Genomic DNA, 20,756 nt, shown 5'->3' on the forward strand with positions numbered 1-20,756 from the left:
AATGTTTATTGATAGCATCTTTAAAAAATGTATGCAAAGAATGTATGCTAACAATTCGGATAATCGTGTGCTTTAGAAAGCTGAGCCCTATGAATATCTACAGATGTTGAATTGTTTATATATTTTTTCTTTTCCAGTTTGCAGTCAGCCTGGGGAATTTAATTTTCTAACAATAATGATTTCTTTTGTTTTAAGAGGATTCTTTTGAACTGTCTTAAGTTTGACATACATTAGTAAATAAGAACAATAGGCATATGTTTTTGCTTGTAGAAGGTATCCATTGGACGATACTTAAAGTCTCATTTTTCTTTGCAGTTTTGGCTTCCTTTTAAATAAATGAATACTGAATTCTGGGCTTCTCTAAAGAAAATTTATAGGTGTTGGTATTCTGTAATGACCAAGCCACTGTATGCTGCTCCCTCGGTAGCATCATTTGTGGCAAAATCTGGGTCTACTTAACAGCACACTTTGCAGAGCTTTTCCAAGCATACAACATTGGCTTCTCTAAAGTGTCTGTATATGTTTGTATGTTGTCCGTCGTACAGGGAGGGAATTTGGTTACTTCGTTATTGGCAGTGTTTCAGGAGTAGAGAAGATCTGTGGGCTCCATTTCTTCCTCACGTACTTTTTGGGAGGTGTTAGATAACTAGACTTTAAAGGAAGCATGCTTAAGAAAAGGATTTAAAGCCTCAAGAAAACATAACATATTTGATGTAAATAATTATTACATACATATACAGAGTTTTCAAACAATCCATTTTTCCCATTTTAATAAAAACCCTAAAATGTTTTATGGTTAAATGACATGGGGGAAACCGTTTCTTGTTGAGCTTGTGTATTCATGTCTGGTAACCTACACTGCTAATAATTCTCTCCATCTACTTAGGTCTGATACCACAGCTTATAGGGGTTGCTCCAGAAAAGGCCATTAAACTGACAGTAAGTTTCTCATTAAACTTACACCATTTGTTTAGATTATTGTTAAGCCTAAATTAAAACTGACGCCGTTGAGACTGACATGCTATCGAGGCATTTGTAACGTTTTAAATTTATATATAGATGTTTGATAATTTTTAATTTTATCATGAGACAAATATTTTGCTGACTTGGAAAATCAATAACATGCTAGTTAGGAGAGGAAATTCTGATTAACTGATGTTGTCTTTCTGATTAGGTTAATGATTTTGTTCGGGACAAATTTACTGGAAGAGATGGCTCCATTCCACTTTTCGCAGAAGTTCTTGCTGGAGGTTGTGTACGTATTAATACTGGGCATTTCTCATGGCAGACATTTTTCTTTAACTTTCTTGCACATTAGATAAAATATCTGAGTGAAATTCTCTCTGAACTCCAGAGATTTCTAAGCAGATTTTCTCAGTGATCATATGAAACGACTATTAAATTTCATTGCATAATCTAAACTGGTTTTAAGTGCATAAAAGAAGAAGTAGTATTTTTGTGAGCTTGGTCTCTAAGTAGCTCCTGAAGCATTACCTTCCACACTTTTTAAAGTTCTAATTCTGATTCTTCTTAAATATAACAAAAAATAGAGTAATGGATAGAGTTACCATACATTGATATTGATTAGAACTTATAAGTATAAGATGACTGATTAATTGAGCCATTATATTTTAGATGTAGGACTGAGTAACCTGTTGTGTGGTATAATTATAATTTTCCTTTTTTAGGAACCAGAGGATATAGCAAACAACCATAACTATATTGAGGCTATTGACAACTCTGAATGCAGAAATTCAGATTATATTTACTTAGAGCACAAAGGTTTCTATCTTTAAAGTGTGAACATGACATCGGGTTTAGACCAATTCTCAAATCTAAGTTTGCAGCTCAACTAAATTTGTGGTGTTCATTTCACGTTCGGTAATGTGTGATTTGTTTAAGACTTATTTAGTCCATTCTGTCCCCGAAACCCTTAACTTCTAGTTGAATTAGCTGACAGTTTTGGCTAACCTCTCCTCAGTTGCTTGCGGAACCTGAGGTGATGAGGTCCTGACCTTTGCAGCTTTTAATTCAGAGAAGGTATCCCGAAGGTCAGAGAGGGAGGCTCCTCTGGATTCTCCTTGATGAGATTTGTCAGCCTGACACATACCTGGGTCCTCACCTTTCTACAACCAAAGTTCTTGTGGAAAAGGTGGCTTGGTGTGTGTGTGTGTGTGTGTGTGTGTGTAGGTGTGTAGGTATGTATAGGTATGTTTGCTTGTATGCCTGCATACATACCCAAGTGCATTCTCAGGAATAAAATTCACTTCTTTGGCTGACTTCTTTTTTTCATGAGAGACAAATGATGAACATAGGATAAGACCTTCACTTAGGCAGATTAGCAAAAATGTAGTTTCTCTTTTTCCTTTACCCTAATTAAATGCTGTAATTGTTTCTCTTTTAATGAGGGAAACTTTGTAAATAATAAATATTCTTTTTCTCAGTGGTTTTAGTTTTAGTTTGGTTAAGAAGTTTCCTAACTCAATTTTGCCACAACACGGGCGTACATTTGCTAGGACTCCCTTGAATCGTTCTCTTTCTAGACCATGGAGCTAATTATTTCTGTTTCTATTTGTGACATCTAGAGGTTTTTGCTCATGAAACTGACCTGTTCCCATTTCTGATGTGTGACCAAAGTGGTTAAACTGTAATCAGGTATTGGTATTTGGTTCCTTTGTTGGTCCTAGCTGTGGATGCCATTTCTAGGTTTGAACTTTGGGAATTTTTATTGAAGTCTGGGGTACCTTGACAGTTGTGCTGACACTCTAAATCTCTTCCTTAATTGTGACTAATTTCTGGAAGCTTTGCTGGATTGTCTAGCCAGAAATTGGTAGCATGGAAGATAGTCAAGTTAGACTCTAGGCAGAATGATTAAGTTGTCTTCACTGATGAATTCAATCACACTACAGTGTAAATGATTGTTAAAGCATAATCTGTTACTTCTCTCAAAAGTCTATGTATTTCAACAGAAAATGAAGGTTTAAAAGGAAAGGATGAGTTTCTTTATAGATTATCAGGCACTATGGAATATAGGAGTATTCCCTTTACTGAATGAAACCTGGTAAGCAGCCACCAGATAAACACTGGGAAGAGTGGTTGCCTGTGAGCCTAATCGTCCCAGGTAGTGGTGATGTTATAACGTATAGTGTCCCTGTCAGTGCTACCAGGTGAAAAGAGTGCTCCTGCTCTTCCAAAAACCACTCAATTTTAAAGAGATACCCAATATAAACCTAGTGTTTAATTCAGAAGAAATGGCTCAAACTGAGCATCGGTGTGAGCTTTATTGTTTTTTCCTCCAGCAGAAGGACCAGCTAGTAACTGGGCCTTGAGTTCCCTATATGTAGGAGGGAAATTCTGCTATGAAAATGACTATACTTCCCTTTGGGAAAAAACGGTATGCTTTGACTAGATCATGACGTGACCAAGAAATAAAAATATCCAGTCCTTAGGTATCATGTGTTTTTTGTTGTTTGTCTTATGATCTGTTTTTTAATATATGTGATATTTGATACATGTAAAAGAGGACACACTGCATAGATATAAAGTATTAATAAAATGAGCATCCATGAATCTACCACTAACTAAAATATTTCTATCACTGACACTGATTTTTGCTTTTAATGTAGCTCTAATCTGCTAGATTGCTAATGAACAGTAGGGATTTTTCCTAGTGGGCTGAACATTTTATAGACATTGTCTCATTGTTATTTCCAACTAGAGTTGGAAAAAATAAAACCTCAATGAGATCCACCACTTAGTAAATTGCAGAGTTGAGATTCAAACCACTTCTGTCTCTAAATCCATACTCATTCATTGAATATTTGGTATGTTTCCATTCATTCATTCTTTCATTTATTTATTCTCATTCAACAAGTTGTCAAGACTGAAAAGGATTTAGAGTTTCTTCCTATGCAGGGTTTAGGGCTTCTTCCTATGTTTTTATATCTCAGAAAAAGGGTAGTTCCGGATCACTCCCACCAGTTTATAAAAGTTAATCTTAAATCTAATCGTACGCCACTGTGGTAATTTGACAGTAGAATTCTTTATCGTGATTTTCTCATTTCTATATATCACTAAAGAAAATATATGCTTATGATTATAATTCATCATGATAGCTACCATTACCTGAGCATCTTATACTGGACTGAACTCTTCATAAGCATTATCTCATTCTTATCCCTAGCTAGAGTTGAAGAAACTTAAAGCTCAGTGGAATCCAGCACTTATTAAGTGGAAATATTGAGATTTAAATTGCTTCTGTCTCTAAATCTATATTCTTTCATATTTGGTATGTGTTTCTATTCATTCTTTTGTTCATTCTCTTATTCATTAAATTCCCATTATGTTTTGGGAAACTTTTTAAAGTACCAGCTTTATTGAGGTATAATTCACATACCCCACAATTCCCCCATTTAAAGTGTACAATTCAGCAGTTTCTAGTATATTCACAGTTATACAGCTGTCACCACAATCAATTTTAGAAGATTTTTATTGCCCCCAAAAGCAACCTGGTACCCTTTATCTCTTTGTCCCCCAACCTTCCCTGCCTCGCTCCTGGCCAAGTCTTAGACAATCACTACTTTCCATCTCTATAGACTTGCCAGTTCTGGACATTTCGTATCAATGCAGGCATATAATGTGTAGCTTTTTGTGTCTGGCTTCTTTCACTTGGCATAATGTTTTCAAGTTTCACTCATGTTTTATTATGTATTGGTACTTCAGGCCTTTTTATTGCTGAATAACATTCCATTATATAGTTATACCATATTTAGTTTATCTGTTCATCAGTTGTTGAACATTTGGGTTGTTTCCACTTTTTCGGTATTATGACTTGGTGGGTCATACGGTAACTCTAATTAGTATTTTGAGGAACTGCCAGACTGTTTTCCAAAGCGGATGCACCATTTTACATTCTTATTAGCAATGTATGAGCGTTCTGGTTTCTCCACATCCTTGCCAGTACTTGTTATTGTCTGCCTTTTCATTATAGTCATCCTAGTGGGTGTGAAGTGATATCTTGTGGTATAATGACTGACAGTGTTGAGCATCTTTTCATGAATATGGCATTTGTATATCTGCTTTGGAGAAATCTATTCAGAATCTATGCCTGTTTTTTAAATTAGATGGTTTGTCTTTTATTATTGAGTTAAAGAAGTTCTTTATATATTTAAAGTCCCATGTCAGATATGTGATTTTCAAATATTTTTCACTTTCTTGCCTGTATCCTTTGAAGAATTAAATTTGATTTTAATGAAATCCAATTTATCTATATTTTCTTTCGTTATTTGAGTTTTTGGTGTTATATCTAAGAAATTATAGCCTAATCTAAAATCATGAAGATTTATACCTCTTTTTTCTTCCAGGAGTTAAAGTTATAGCTCTTACATTTAGTTCTTTGATCTTTCACACAATTTTTTAACTCTAATTTTTTAGGGTCTTCTGCCTTGACCAGAAGTATTAACAAATGACAGTTTTATTTTTCATTGTCACCATTTTGGTTTATTTCCTTCTAATGTTTTTCTATACATGTTTATGTGCATGTGTATATGTACACACACACACACACACACACGCACACACACATTCTTTTTTAAACCAGATGAAAGTTTTGTTGACTCTGACTTCCTGATTGGAAATGCAAGAAGCTCTCACTTTCTAAAAGAATTTGCAGGGAATCACAGCAGAACTCCTTACTTTAGAAATAGAATGTAATCTTTGGGAATAGAGGTATAAACAGAGTGTGCATTTTCAAATTTTAAGTCTTCATTGTGAACGTTCACTAAACTCTTGTTTTATATCTATATCAAAACCTTCCCAAGAAAGGCCTACTAGTTCAGAACTTATTATAATTCAGAGGCGCTAACATAAGTTGTAAGGTCTATAAATTGCACTTTATGTTTAATAATTGCTTGACCCTCTTTAGGTGGGAATAGGATGAGAGAGAGAGAGAGAGAGAATGTGGCTATTCAGTAAATATCTGTTATGGATGCTATTTGTTTAGTATATATGTAATAATAGGTTTCAGTTTTTTTCCCATTCTCATACGTAAGCCATTTTTGGGCTTTATGTTTTTATTTTTCTATTAGAAAGTTTTTCTTTATATATGTATAAATAACATATATGTATACACACATATTACATGTCCATATCAGACATAAATATAATTGAGTGTTTAATTACAGGATCTGTTGTGAACAAGAATAATACTTTAATGTCAACTTAAATTTTACAAAGTACTTTAATATGCACTGTTGTCGCCTCCTGTGAAATAGGTAGATGAGAAACAGCAGCTCAGAAGGGCTAACTCTCTCACCCCAAATCACACAATTAATATATGCTGCAGGTTTCATGTGAGCCCAAATGTTTTATTTTAAGGCCAATTCTTTTTATTTTATAATGCTTTCTTGGGGAATCAAACCAGAGCTTTCTCCATGTATCAAAATAAATATAGATAAGCCCATTCAACTTCATAGTGGCTTTTCTTTCTTTCCTTTTTATTATATGTGTGTATATATAATAAAGATTTAACATGTATTTGAATATATATGTTAATTTATTTAGATCTAATTAACATACCAATAAGAACAGATCTTAGATGTCAGCTCAATGGTTTTAACAATTGTATATACCCATTAAATCACCACTCACAAAAAGATACAGAACATTTCACCCTAGAAAACTCATTCGTGCCTTTTTCCAGTCAATCACTCTTTCCTTCCCCCAGGCAACCACTGTTCTGATTTCTGTCACCAATTTTGTTTCTTCTCGGATTTCATATAAATGGAATCATACATAATGCATTCTTTCATTGTTGGCCTCTTTTGCTTAACATATGTTTTCAAAAGTCATCCTTGTTTTTGTGCGGGTATCAATAATTGTTTTTTCGTTTGTTTTATGTTTTTTGTTTTGAATTTTACTGAGCATTGTTCACTTGTATGAGTTGACCCCAATTTACTTATCCGTTTTTCTGTTGATGGACATTTGGGTTGTTTCCAATTTGCTTTCTATTATAAATAAGGCTGTCATAAACATTCTTGTACAAATCTTTTTGTCGACATATGCTTTCATTTTTCCTGGGTGAATATTTAAGAGTGGAATAGGGTAGATGTATGTTCAATTTAAAAGAAACTGCCAGTTCTTTGACGTGGATGGACCATTTTACAGTCTCATCAGCAGTGTACAAGTATTCTGATTACTCTACATCCTCTCCAATGTTTCATATTCTTAGTCTTTTTTTATTTTAGTCACTCTAATTGATATGAAATGATACTTTATTGTGGTTTTAATTTCCATTCCCTGAATCCTAAAGATGAGCATCCTTTCATGTGTTTATTGGCTGTTTATGTATCTTTTTTTGTGAAGTATCTTTTCAAGTCTTCTGACTATTTTTTATTAGGTTATTCATATATTTTATTATTGACTTTTATGAGTTCTTTATACATTATGGAGACAGTCTTTTGCTAGCTATGAATATTTTTCCCAGTGTATGACTTGACTCTAAATTATCTTAATGGTGTCTGTGGTAGTTAGACATATCCACCAAATTAAGTGAGAAAAAAATAATCTTTTCAAGTCAACAGAGCAGAAAGTTTAAAAGTCTAAATGGACTGACTTATCTGTATTTTCTAAACATCTTTCTGGTAAGTACTTGTTTGTGTGTGGTTAATTCTAATTAGAGCATTTGCCTGACTGATCACAATACCTCTTTCAGCAGCTGTATACTTCTGAATGGATAGAAGTATAGAACTCAAAATGTATTTATTGCTCAGCAAAGGGCTAACATAATCCCACTGTGCTGCAGGTGTTTCCTTAGTCTTGTGTGAACATACCTCCTGAAGAACACGTCCCTCCCCTTGGTATCTTGCTTTCGGTCTGCATGGTGCTCTCACATTAGTTAGTGCACAACAGCTCCGTAAGGAAGATAAGGCAGTTGTTGGGATCCCTATTGTCATATTAGAAAACCAAGTAATGGAAAGGTTACGACCTGTCCAGAGTTACAGAGGTAATGACAATATAGGTCAACAACTTTCCAAATCGAGAATCCTTCCAGGTTCTCATTCTTTCTCCCTTCAGCCTACACATGCTCATGCACACACACACATACCCATAGTAGATGCAACAAGAGGCCCAGTTTGTTAATTGGAGCTTTTACTAATCCTGGGAGCCAAGATCTGTAGCTGGCCAACTCCCCGGGCTGTGTCATTCTCGGCAAGCTGAGCTCGCACACCTCTGGAGGGTTGTTTGGAAATAGTTTCTCCAGCTCCCATCCACAGGAATTATTGTGCTCCCAACTATATGCCCTTGCATACTTATTTGGGCACACATACATGTGCACACAAGTTAAACGTCCATATATATATTGTATGTCTAAGTGGCTCATGATAGGTGCATAGGAATTTTGACTCTTCCTTTCCCCTAGTTAGGGGTATTGTGGTTTTATCTTTTCGTATCCTAACACCCTGGCATATATCATCACTCAGCAATGAGCAAATTATAGTTTATTCCTTTTAAACTGCTCTCGATTATTTCAGAAAGAACCATAGCATTTCCTATTGCTTTATAAAAGTCTAAGAATGTCTGATTGATGGTGCATGTGATACAGAGTCACTGTTCCTATTCCCCGTGAATCAGTCCTAGTGACAACTGATTCTATGACTTTTATTAGTTTTCTGATTATTTTAAATGCACATATTTTGTACATCTGTTCAAGGAGGTGGTGTGGCCTTACATTGAAGTTAGATTTTCATCAGTCTCTGTGTAGGAAGACTTTGTAATGAATTGTTCAGATTGGACATTTTGTGGTTGGAGGGAAACAGTTGCAAACTATAGGAGACAACGAACAGATCAAAGAAGAAAGTAAATGGGGACTTGGCACAGGCAGGGCTGGGCCCCCAGCTTCTTTGCGGACCCTGCCTCTGGGGGAGGCTTGTGAGGGCTGGAGGTCGGACAGGCCTAATCCTTTGTGCAGTCTTTTGCCTACAGCCACATCAGGGGCATGGTGACCTCTCAATATTACATTCTTTTCCTCCTAATGTTTGCTGTCAGCTTTAGTTGGTTTTTATTCTCATTAAAAAAAAATTATGTGATACAAGAGTAAATGGAAGTTTTTACATTGTTTTCCGTTGTATATAGGTAACCCTCATTTAAAATGAGATTTGTTCACTCTATTGTGTCATTCGTAATTCAGTTCTACACAAAGAAATGACAGCTTAATACTGAAAAATAAAAATATCTAAGTCAGTTTAAGTATTAATGCTCGTCTCTACTAAAAAATATAAGCAATTTCAAAGAGGGAAATTTAGGAATTAGAAAGTTAAAAGCTAATTTGGTGATTTGGTGAGTGAAAAAATTCATAAAGGTATTATATAGAATGGTATAAGCAGCAGTTGATGTCAAATTAGGCAGTATCCATTAAGACTATGTAGCTGTGTATCATCATGGTGTAATTGAAATTTTATATGTTTGGTGTCTATCATTTCATGTTACTAGCTATATTCGGTTAGGTTTTTTGATGTTCATATATATATATATGTATGTAGATAAGCTTTTTTAAAGTTTAGATCTACAGATAACTAACTAGTGTTAACTAGTTTTTAACAATGTATTTAAAGTATATAAATTACCAAATTTACCATGAGGAAGAATGTGTGAGAGAGAGCCTAGTCTATAAGAGAAGCCATTAGACCAGTTCTGTTTCATATTTTTTGGGAGGTGTTTTCTTTTGGTTAGTTTTTGTTTTTGAGTAGTTAATACATTTATTTGATTCAAAATTTAAAAGGTACAATGGTGTATGCTTTGAAAATTCTTTGTCCCAGCTATTTATTTCTTTTTTCAGGAAGTAACCAATGTTTTCATCTCTAAGCCATTCTGATTTTGGTGAACTTAGGTAAATTTTAACATATTTGTGATCAGCGGGTACCTAGTATTTTATGTTCTATTTGTGTCACTTGGCATGATTTTATTACCTAATCTTATTGCCTGATTAAGAGCATATAATTGTTTCTACTTAACTATTTTCTTATTGGGAATTTATTTTTTGCTTACTTTTGTTGCTTTAAAATAGCAAACAGCGCATTTGTAAAAACAAAGGCTTTTTTTTTTCATTGAATGTTACTATATTTTTATTTCACAATTTCACACTTCTGAAATTCTGTATATTCAATGATTATATTTACTGTAAACAGTGTTTTTCTTTCTGGTGAAAAGCTGTTATTAAATTAATGATAATCATTTATAATCAATAGAGTCTTAAAATGGAGGCAAAATCATATTTTCTTGTATTCGTTTTTCAGAGGGGAAACAGTTAAGGATGTGATAACATCGTAATCCTTGTTCTATGTTGCTAGATTTCTTAGCAGAGTGATTGAATTAATTGTAGATTTCATTGACCCTTCGCCTATCCCCAGATTAATATGTATGACATAGTGGTCAACCTCAGTGTTTAAAAAGGGATAGTAATGCATGTTGGTCATGTATGTTTTCCTTTAAGTGTTATAAAATATTCAAAGTTTAAGACAAATAGCAATCTTTATTTTTTTCTAAAATTATTCGGTATTTCTGGATAGTATTTGCCTACACATTCCTAGGCTTACTATAAGCTTTTAAAAATGTGCATTGACTTTTAAGGCATATATAGACTATGCGATTGCTAGTTTTCCTCCTTCAAATGTAGTAGAATACATAGATATGAAACACACTCATAGATATGTGCCTTGCTACAGTGTCACTGTTTCATAGTTTACACACTTGCTTGTTAGATTTTATACACACACATACACACACACATATATAAATGCACATCAATTTAGTTTTGTGGTTATGTGCAATGCATTGTTCGGACTTAATATATGTTCTGGGTAACATCTTCAAAGCTTACTACCGTTAATGTGTTTATTTTTTAAAATACAGTCATTTTCTTCTCTTAATTGTGCTATTTTAATAGAAAGCCTGTTACATGTACACTCAGAAAAAAAAATTGAAGAGTTGTTAAAGGAATACAAATCTCAATAAACCGGGAATGATTTCTGAAAGGGTCCATGAGAGGAGGAGGTGGGGGGGATGCTGGTAGGAGTACTCCTGCTCTGTGGGACGTTACAATTTACTAATGGTTAAAAAACACGAAAGAACTTTATATTTATTTAAACATAATGTCCACATTTAACAAGTGGCACCCAGGGGTCAACATTGTCTGGTGGTGGCAAATTTTGGGGATTATAATCAAAATTTGTAGTTCTATTATTATTTTTAATCTGCCTTAGTTTAGAACATAAAGCGCTTTTTCCCAAAGATAGTCTTTGCAACCATTATTTAAACAAGAGATTTCAAGGAAGTAGCAAACTTTTTCAATTGGTTTGGTCTTTAATACTAGCTACGGGAGCAATTACTTGGATTATCATTTTAACATAATTTTCACCCAGCAATCCTTTTGAAAGTATTGTTTGCTTAGATTGAAACATTGAAATGCTTCCTCCTGCCTGCAGTGCAACAGATTAAAAGAGAAAGAAACACAGGCAAATCAACATGTAAAATTGGGTCAGTCGTCACGGGACCTGTGTGCCAGGCGTCTGGATTGTGTGAGCTGGGAGTCGCAGGAAACCCAGGGAGAGACAGCAAATTGCTGCACCCCTCCCCGAGCTTGGTGGACAAAAAGGGGATTAGGGCCCTGGGGAATCCAGGACAATAAGCTTCCCACGAAGAGGAAAGGAATCTTGTGTCAGTGTTGGCAGCTGTGGATGTTGATACGAGTGAAGGGTCAGGGTTGGAACAGAAGTAGTTGGGGGTGAAGAGCCCCAGGCCTGTTAGGAGAATGGGCTGGGACTTGTTGCTGCCTCTTTCAGGAGGTCTGGGAGGGCTGTGGATTTTAGAAGCATGAACAGGAATGTGGGTGAAGGTAGAGTATTGAAGTGGCTTTGGATGCTCCACGTGAGTTTCTTTGTAGTCTTCTTATACCTGTGGAATTACAGTGCCCCAACGAGGCACACGTTTCCTGCTTCACACGTGACATGCTATTACAGTGAAGTTATATATTAAATTATGATTATATGAATATTGCCATGATTCTATAATATAAACAGATGCAAATGAGTTTTTTCACTTCATGAATGGACATATATATCTATGTTTTAAATTTATTCATTTTTATATGTCCTCATATACACGCACTTGTGCACTCATTATTTCTTTCTTACAGAAACCAAAAGAGTTTGGTAAACATTCTTTTTTTCCCCTTTACTAGGTAACGGATTTCAGATGCAAATACACTCTCATTATCTAAATTCAACTCTCTGTCCGGCACCACTGGAGAGTGTGGCTTTGGTTTGCCCATGCCATACTGGTGGTAACTGGGTGTTCCATTCCCCAGCTCTGCTTTAAAGAGCTTTTCTGGTTTTGACTTGAAATGATACCTAAATTGTCTAAATTCTCTCCTTTTATGGGGGTGTTAGCTGGGCAGCTGCCTCAGTTTTGCACTTGGATAATACATTTTAGAATTCGCACCAGAGGAGACTTTCCCCTCAGACTTAAGGTACCTCTGTGAGGCAAAGTCGTGTTAATTGTTCTACAACCCAAGGAAGCAGAATCAGGTGGCTGAGCTTAAGCGGATGCTTGCTAAGAAGAGGAAAGAAACCATTGTGGACCTGGATTTTAGCTCTGGCTCGTGAAAGACACCAAGCATCTCTTTCCCTTTCCCTGGGAGCTCCCCACTGCCACATCTGGCTTCACTTTTGTTTTCCAAATGATTTTATTAGTTTTGCCATTTTGGATATGGCTGGATTGGCCCTGGAAATACTGGCCTGAGAAACACTCTTGACAGTTCAAGTAGAAACAAACCCAGACATAGATTGGCTTGAGCAGTTTAGGACCATCTCTCTGAACCCCTCCTGCACTGGCCAAAGTGGCAGACTGTCATTTCCCCCATGAAGAGGGAGATGCTTTTCTTGTTTTTTCTTGGTTTCACTGCAGGTCGTGCTCTGATTTGGAAATCTGCTTCTGTCTCTCCTTTGCCTACAGGCTGGTGGCTCTCAGGTCATCTTTACCAACCCGTTGGAGATAGTAAAGATTCGCCTGCAGGTAGCTGGAGAGATCACTACAGGACCCAGGGTCAGTGCCCTGAATGTGCTCCGGGACCTGGGACTTTTTGGTCTGTATAAGGTGGGTAGATTCCCCTGGGTTCTTATCTCAGTAGAGAGGTTATAATGTACTCAATAGAAATGTGAAAGAATGTGTAAACCAGACTTATCCTGCCCCCCTCACCCCCAAAATGGAAAATCGAGCTTGTCCAGCAGGGTAGTCCCTGGAGTAGAAAATCAGTCAAGGAAAAATCACAACACTTCTATTAGAGGCAGTGAGTGGGATATACAAACATGCTCTCCTGTGGTCATCTTCGGGCTTTTATGAAGCCGTCAGCAGGGAGGCCAGCACTGCAGACCTGCTGGCTTCAGGCTTACAGGCTTTTATTTGATGGCAGGTTTGGGGAAAGTTTCTTTGGTGTTCTCTTTGGGCTGGTTTAGGACTTCAAAATAGTCTTGTTTATTTTGAGTCTGAGTTATCTCTCTTGATATCTTCCCAGTAGGAGCTTCTCTTTGTCTTAATAATTTGACCAGAGTGAAACAGTAGTGGAGTTTAGTAGGATTCAGGTCTTTAAGAAGTTAAGTGGAGGGATTTGTCAATAATGAATTCCATTAAAAAAAAAAAAAGTGTACTGTACTTTAGCAAAATGCCAGTCAACAGATTCCTTCCCTGCAGGTATACTTACTCCCATCATTACAGATCAGATGTAATGGAGCAGAAGCTATTATTTTTCTTAAACAAGGGAGAGTATTTCTTTCCATTCTTTTGCCTCGTATAACGGGGGAATACGTAAATTTAGCTGCTATAGACAACTGTGTTTTCACAGCATCTGATTTATTTATAGATCCATCACTGTAGAAATGTGTAAATTGACTTTTATAGCAGCAAATTAGAAATTAGAAATTCTCTAGATCAGAATCGCACAGCTACCAGGCTCTTAGGAGACCAGTAAACCAATGATGCCTATCTTCAGAGAGTTTTGTACCTTCTCTCCCTTCCACTGCCAATTTCCATCTTTTTTTGGAATTCCCTTTGAGACTGAATTTAATATTGTTTCTTTCTGTATCCTTCAGAAAGTACTGGAGGGTTTTTTTTTTTTTTTTAAACGTTTGAGTTTGTCTTTTAAAAACACCATTAGGGAAATAAGAGCCAAAGATCAAGTATTTACCTGACGAGGTAAAGCCCTGGGCAGTAGAATAGTGTGGATTCCTGACCAAGCTGAGAAAGGTGTTCATTTTGGCCTCAGCCACTGACTGAGACAAGCTGTTCCTGGGTGGTTCTCTACTCCCATGGAAACCACTTGCTAAAATATTTTATCAGGGTTCTCCTCGTCCTCTCTCTTTAGGACATGGGGAAGATTGGTGTTTTCTTTTTCCCCTACCTTTTCCACTGCCACTACTTATAAGTTCTTACCTGGCATGTCAGGGGCTCTAGCTGATGTGGATTGAATTGGCAACTTGTTAGTTTTGGGGGCTGCCTTTGCTGATTACTTTGGAATCAAGCTATTAATACTGGGTTTCCAAATCTGTCCCCTTCACCCCTCCCCCTCCACACACACATACCCATCAAAGAACAACAGAACCAGCAGGTTGGAGGTTTGAGAATTGAATTTTTATTAACCTTAAAAACTGATTCTATACTAGAAATGCCAGAAAATTTTTGTCAGAATAAAATCACTGCCCAGTTAACTAACTTGGGCTCAGGGATCCACCCGCCTTTCTCAAGCTTTTAGCCGTTTATATTTCCCTATGTCCCACCTCTTCTCCCCTTTGCCATTCCACATGAATCCCCATGCTATTTGAGGAACACCTCAGCCTCGTCACCCTGGGTTCCTTGGCATTCACACACCATTTACACAACTGTTTTGCACTATTTCCTCACTTTGTGACAGGGTGCCAAAGCGTGTTTCCTCCGAGACATTCCCTTCTCTGCAATCTATTTTCCTGTTTATGCTCATTGCAAAATACTTCTGGCTGATGAAAATGGACGCGTGGGAGGTCTCAATCTCCTTGCAGCTGGAGCCATGGCAGGTAACTACAATTTTTCTTTTTAAACCGAAGAAACCTCCCTCTATTCTCTTAAAAAGTACAGAATCTCTGTGAACTTTTCCCCTTTATTTCTGGAAGGGTTCTTGTTTGTTTCTGACTTAGTTTAAATATGATTGCTTTTTCTCCTTTGTGGGATGTGCTGTAATTCTGATGAGAGTTAATTACATTTGCATAATGTGGATAAACAGCTTAATGCAGCTTAGCAACTCAGAGCCAAATTAGATCTGCCCATCTAAATTGGGCTTTTCATCACGTGTTTCTTAGCCTTCTGTGCCCATGAAACCTTGGGTGCAGCCAAGCTAAGCATCAAGGTGGAAAAGTTCTTCATTAAATCAGTTTCTTTGTTGTACCTCATGCTGATGCACAGGTCTAACGTGCCCTCACTTTCTACCTCTTATTGGAATCTAGCTGATGTGGCTCAAAATTGAGTTTTTTCCATGAAGCTATCTGTCCCTGTTCCTTCTGCCATGGTCCTTAGACCTGAGTAAGCAGTACTTCTTCAGCAAACCATTCTGTACTTGACTGGCAGCTCTTCTCCATCCCTTAACACTCTCTGTCCTTTATTAGTGGTTATTCTCACGTTTTGTCCTCTGTACTAGGCTAGGAGCTCCTTGAGGGCAAGGGTTTCATTCTGTTCATCCGTGGCCAGCACAGTAATAAAGGGATAAATGTCAATCAATAAATTTCAGTAGAACAAATGAAAACCTTTGTCTGGTCTAACAGACCAAATTAGGCACAAAAGAGATTTCGTCTGAAAGAGAAGCCTAAAAAAGTGCGGGAAGGTACTAAGATGCTTCCTTCTGATCGCAGGGATGTAGAGTTGTGAAGGAGCTGACTTGGGATAGAAAGGAAAGAGCAGGGGTCCTTGGCTGCATCAACCCTCAGGAATGACAGAAAACAGAGAGGGTGTGTTTGCTCTCCATCATAGCTGGTCAGGGATAGAAACATGAAGGGTGAAATGAACTCAAACATTGTCCCCAAATGATCACGTAGCTCTGCCTGGGCTCGTGGCCTGTGGAGCTCTCACGGGGTTCCATCTCCTGTGGTGCCCAGGCTAACCGCGGCAGGACAGCCCGAGCACTGGAGTGTGCTCTGTAGCAAGAGCCCTAGGTTCTGAGGGCGTCGGGGTGGATAGTGTTGTTCTCGCCCATGACGACAGGGAATGACTTGTGACGATTAAGAAACTCTCCCAGGGAGCTTCAAGCCCTTATTTGGGATTCAGCAAATCCCTTGTTCTCTGGCATTTGTAACTTCAGGTAAGTACATGCACATTTGAAAACCAGTAAAGCTACCTGCTCAGCCTGAGCATTGAGTGCTCATCCAGCCCCTTTCTGGGACTCACCATGGTCTCCCAGTTTTAAATGGGGCCAGCAGATCTTCTCTCAAGTCTTTTCTCTGAGTTTTCCAATCAACAGAAAAAACACAGCCAAAGAACAGCCTAATTGTGAACAGGCATTTTGCCAGTGCTTGATGGAGCCAAGTAAATATTTCCATGGAACTGTCAGCACCAACTTCTTGCCCACAGAAATTTGAAGTCAGTTTTTAGAATGAGAGATGAATTTGTCAGATTTTTACTCATAAAGCTTTGCTGGCAGGTACTGAGAATACTTAATTTCAGAGCATTCCAAAGTCAGGCAGTTTACCTAATTTCTCGAGTAAGGTGCAGGGCTGTACAGAGGGGAGGTTGTTTGTGTCCTTTTCTGACAAAGCCCTCCTAAGTCCACCAGCTCCATCCACCTAGTGATGATCCGGTGATATTCAGTCCAAATTGTATTTCTTCTCCCTGATATTGCTCCTTTGTTCTCTGTTTTGTTTTATAAGTAAAAGGTATGGTTGTGAAATCCATCTTGTGTGTCCTGCTGATTAATCTCAACATGACCCCAGGGAGCTCGGGATGGATGATAAGGCCTTTCCATGATTAGCTCCCCTGTTGTTCCTTAACTGGTTGCCTGGCCTCCTCTGCTCCTGTTGTAATGACTTCTGTCATACAGGCATGTCTGAAAAGAGTCACAGTCAACTCTTAAGTTAGTCCCTCAAACAGGTGAGTGGATATGAGTACTGAGATTCACCCCTCACAGTAAGGGGTCAAGAATCAGCAAAAAAAAAAAAAAAAAAAAAAAAAAAAAAACCCACGAGTATGATGTCAGATACATTTAGCAACTCATTAAATCGACATTTTCCTCATTTCTTATTTTGCATGAAAGTACTTATATCTTATTTAAGAAAAAAAGAGGTAAAATAAGTGAAACCCGAAGGGGGAACACTTGGGAACTGTCCTATGAATATTGCTGCATCCCCCCCACCCCCCAGTTCTTTGGGATCATGCAGTGTAATGATTTTCCTAATTCAGAAAGAAAAAAAGAATTTCACCTTGGCCACACTGAAGCAGCTAATAGGCATTTATATCCTTTTCCCATTAGTGCCCAAGCATCTATTCAAGCAGCTGTGAATTAAAGCAGTTAAAGTTGCTAATTGTATTGTTAGACGTTAGCAGTATTTCTGTCCTGTAGAAGGTACTTTGGATGAATTAAACGTGGCTTTCTCCTGAAAGGTGTGCCTGCTGCTTCTCTGGTGACCCCTGCTGATGTCATCAAGACAAGACTGCAAGTGGCTGCCCGCGCTGGCCAGACAACATACAGTGGTGTCATCGACTGTTTTAGGAAGATACTCCGGGAAGAAGGGCCCTCAGCTTTTTGGAAGGGGACTGCAGGTAGAGTCCGGGGCCACACGGAATGACTCGCTGGCATTAGCGTCCTACTCGCCTTACTCGCTGGTCGTCTTTGCTACAGTCACCCCGGCGTTAAGTGCCTCCCACTCCTGTCTCTCTTTCAGCTCGTGTGTTTCGATCCTCTCCTCAGTTTGGTGTTACCTTGGTCACCTATGAACTTCTCCAGCGGTGGTTTTACATTGATTTCGGAGGCCTGTAAGTGCAGCTGTTTGACTCCTTTATAAAGACAGCACCCACACCAAAATAAGTTTTTGTTTGGCCTACAAAGGATTTTTGGGAACACTTAAAACTTGATAGAAGAGAGAATCCTACAGGACCAATGCATTTAAATCATTGGGCTTGAGAAGCTCGGGGTTAGGGGAGAAAGACCTTGACAGAGTGACATCATACACAATATTAATCAGCTACTTGGGGAAAGTTTAGGGAGGCAGCAAATTAAAATGTCATGTGAATAGTTATGTTTTTTAATGTAAGCAAGTACAGAGCGTCATGGATTTAGGTCCTTTAGTAACACTTTTGTGAACTTTTTTTCAAAGATTTAGTCAAGCCCTTTTACACCTCTGAGACTTCATTATTCATCATAATTATTATTGGAATAGATATAGATGTTCTTAGAGCTAATTTGTTGCAAACAAAACAAAGGTTCAAAGAGAGGTTATGCCTACGGACATAATCACTGGTGAGATTTAGGCCAGAAATTGGGCTTTTGAAGATCAGTACTTGAAGCTTGTACTGAAGAGAAAAGAAATTACTTGTTGAATTTGCTGAATGGGAAAGGTTATACCCAAAGCAAGCAATTATCAGCTTTTCAGTGTAAGATCAAACCACACATCTTAGTTTTTCACCTCATAAACCTATAAAAACCCCTTTCCTGCTCAAGGGCCAAGTTGGCAATTAGCTGTTCAACCAAGTAGAGGGACTTACACAAAGAAAGGAAGAACAGCAATCTTACAATTCCAGGTTTTTCTATGCTTTCATTTTGTAAACGTAAGAATTATATCTATTTCTCATTAAATAATTTTAGTAATAACCTTCATGAGTCTTTTAAAAGGTAACTTTTTAAGTTGTCAAAATAACAATGTAAACTTTTTTGATTAATTTATGCTTGATGCAGAAAATCTGGAAACCAGGAAAGCATGAAAGAAAATCATTCATAATCCTACTTCTCAAAGTGTTAATATTTGAATGTATGTTTTTCCAATCTTTTTTTTCTGTGGGGTACATATATATCCATTGAAATTCAGGCCATTTGTCTTCTAAATCAAATATGTGAACATGTTGTTGTCAAAACCCTTATAAAGCATGACTAATGCAGTGTAGATGACAAGGAAGGAGTTGAACAAACAACACTCTTTGTGACACATGGGCCAGACTGAAATGTTCAGTCGTATGCCATCCTCAAGAGTCTTGAGCACGCTAACCATTTGCTTTCTCCTGTCAACAGCAAACCCTCTGGCTCAGAACCAACACCTAAGTCACGCATCGCAGACCTTCCTCCTGCCAGTCCGGATCACATCGGTGGATACAGACTCGCCACAGCCACTTTTGCTGGCATTGAAAACAAGTTTGGCCTTTATCTCCCCAAATTTAAATCTCCTAGTGTTTCTGGGGTTCAGTCAAAGGCAGCAACAGCAGCTCAGTGATGAGATAACTGTTGAGTGTGGCAAAATGGCACCCTGGAGAGGCCTAGGACAGCAGCCCTGTAATGTACCTAGTCAGCTGCATGGTGCTGACTGAGCTGAGGAGTCAAACTATTCTTTCTATATGACATATACATATACTTGTTTATAAAGTAATCATCTGCCCAGGAAAAAAAAAAAAACACAATGCAGTTTCAAGCTTTAGTCTTACGTGTTAAAATGTTTTCCAAGCCTTGGCATGAATTAGTGTTCTAGACTGCTTTGCACAGCTTGCACTTATAGTGACTGTACATATTGTACATCTTTGTACAGAGACATCTTGGCACCTCATCCCAACAAATCACATTTATAGAATGTAATGCAGTTCTGAGTGGCTTGAAATGTACAGAATGTTTTGAAAGTGTTTTATTAAGAATCACATGAAAATAAATGTATTACAATTAAATTCATTCTTATTGGTGACTTATGGAAATGAAGCATCAATATTGGATGTATTTAATTCTTAATTTGTTTTCCATTCTGGAATAAAAAAGTATCTGCTGATAAGAGGTATAACAAGACCAAGTGCTAACACCATTGAATAACATAGATCCTTTGGAAAAGATGCATGCCAGTGGATGCCAGAGGACCAGGCTAATGACTTGCGTGTGCTGATGTGTTTCCATTTGTATTTAACGTGTGTGTAGATCCCCCCCTGTTCATCAATCAAAAGGCGTTTTCTAGACAGGTCCTCTCCTGTCAGTGTGCATATGCAAAGAGGGATGTCTCCAGCATTACTGGCTTAGTTTCGCCTTCCTCTGACACAGCAAGGCAAGGGCCTAGCTTTCAAAAAAGTAAAGGATATTTTGGCAATTTTCCTTCACATGGATATGATTCCGGTAAAAAATAAAATGCACACCAAAATGTATGCACGTAGTTGGATTTTCCTTCATAAACATACTGATAGTGCCTTTTGTTTTGATTCGTTACGGATTCTAAATAACTCATGATCAATTTCCCTCTCTTCTACTTTAATAGGAAATAATTTGATTTGAAAAGGGCTACGGTGGAATGAGGGGAGGAAGAAGAAAGAGGAAAGCTCTATCTGTGATTTAGTGGGGTCTAGGTTCTTCCTTATGAATCCAACAAACTACTTATTCCAAAAGTCACTCACCAAGGGTGTGATTACTAATTTAGATCTCAACATGCATCTTGACAGCCACATCTACGCATCACCATGGTTGTGATTTGATGTGTAGCATCAGAATTTGTTTACTTTAGCAAAGTGCTTTG

General features: G+C 37.6%; 1 protein-coding gene across 3 annotated transcripts in view; it reads left to right on the top strand.

Moving 5' to 3' along the window:
- The window catches only part of SLC25A12 (solute carrier family 25 member 12), a 144,719-nt gene extending 124,328 nt beyond the window's left edge, over nt 1–20,391 (top strand). For all 3 annotated transcript variants that reach the window (XM_016123858.2, XM_016123859.2, XM_016123860.2), the window contains 7 exons: nt 887–939; nt 1,175–1,255; nt 13,009–13,149; nt 14,960–15,098; nt 17,668–17,826; nt 17,949–18,039; nt 19,289–20,391. In XM_016123858.2, the coding sequence (XP_015979344.2) occupies nt 887–939; nt 1,175–1,255; nt 13,009–13,149; nt 14,960–15,098; nt 17,668–17,826; nt 17,949–18,039; nt 19,289–19,487 (863 nt within the window). In that variant the 3' untranslated portion in view covers nt 19,488–20,391. The remainder of the gene's footprint in view (nt 1–886; nt 940–1,174; nt 1,256–13,008; nt 13,150–14,959; nt 15,099–17,667; nt 17,827–17,948; nt 18,040–19,288) is intronic.
- The last annotated feature ends 365 nt before the right edge of the window (nt 20,392–20,756 follow it).

Source organism: Rousettus aegyptiacus, unplaced genomic scaffold, assembly GCF_014176215.1.
Source record: "Rousettus aegyptiacus isolate mRouAeg1 unplaced genomic scaffold, mRouAeg1.p scaffold_m13_p_2, whole genome shotgun sequence".
Lineage (NCBI taxonomy): Eukaryota > Metazoa > Chordata > Mammalia > Chiroptera > Pteropodidae > Rousettus > Rousettus aegyptiacus.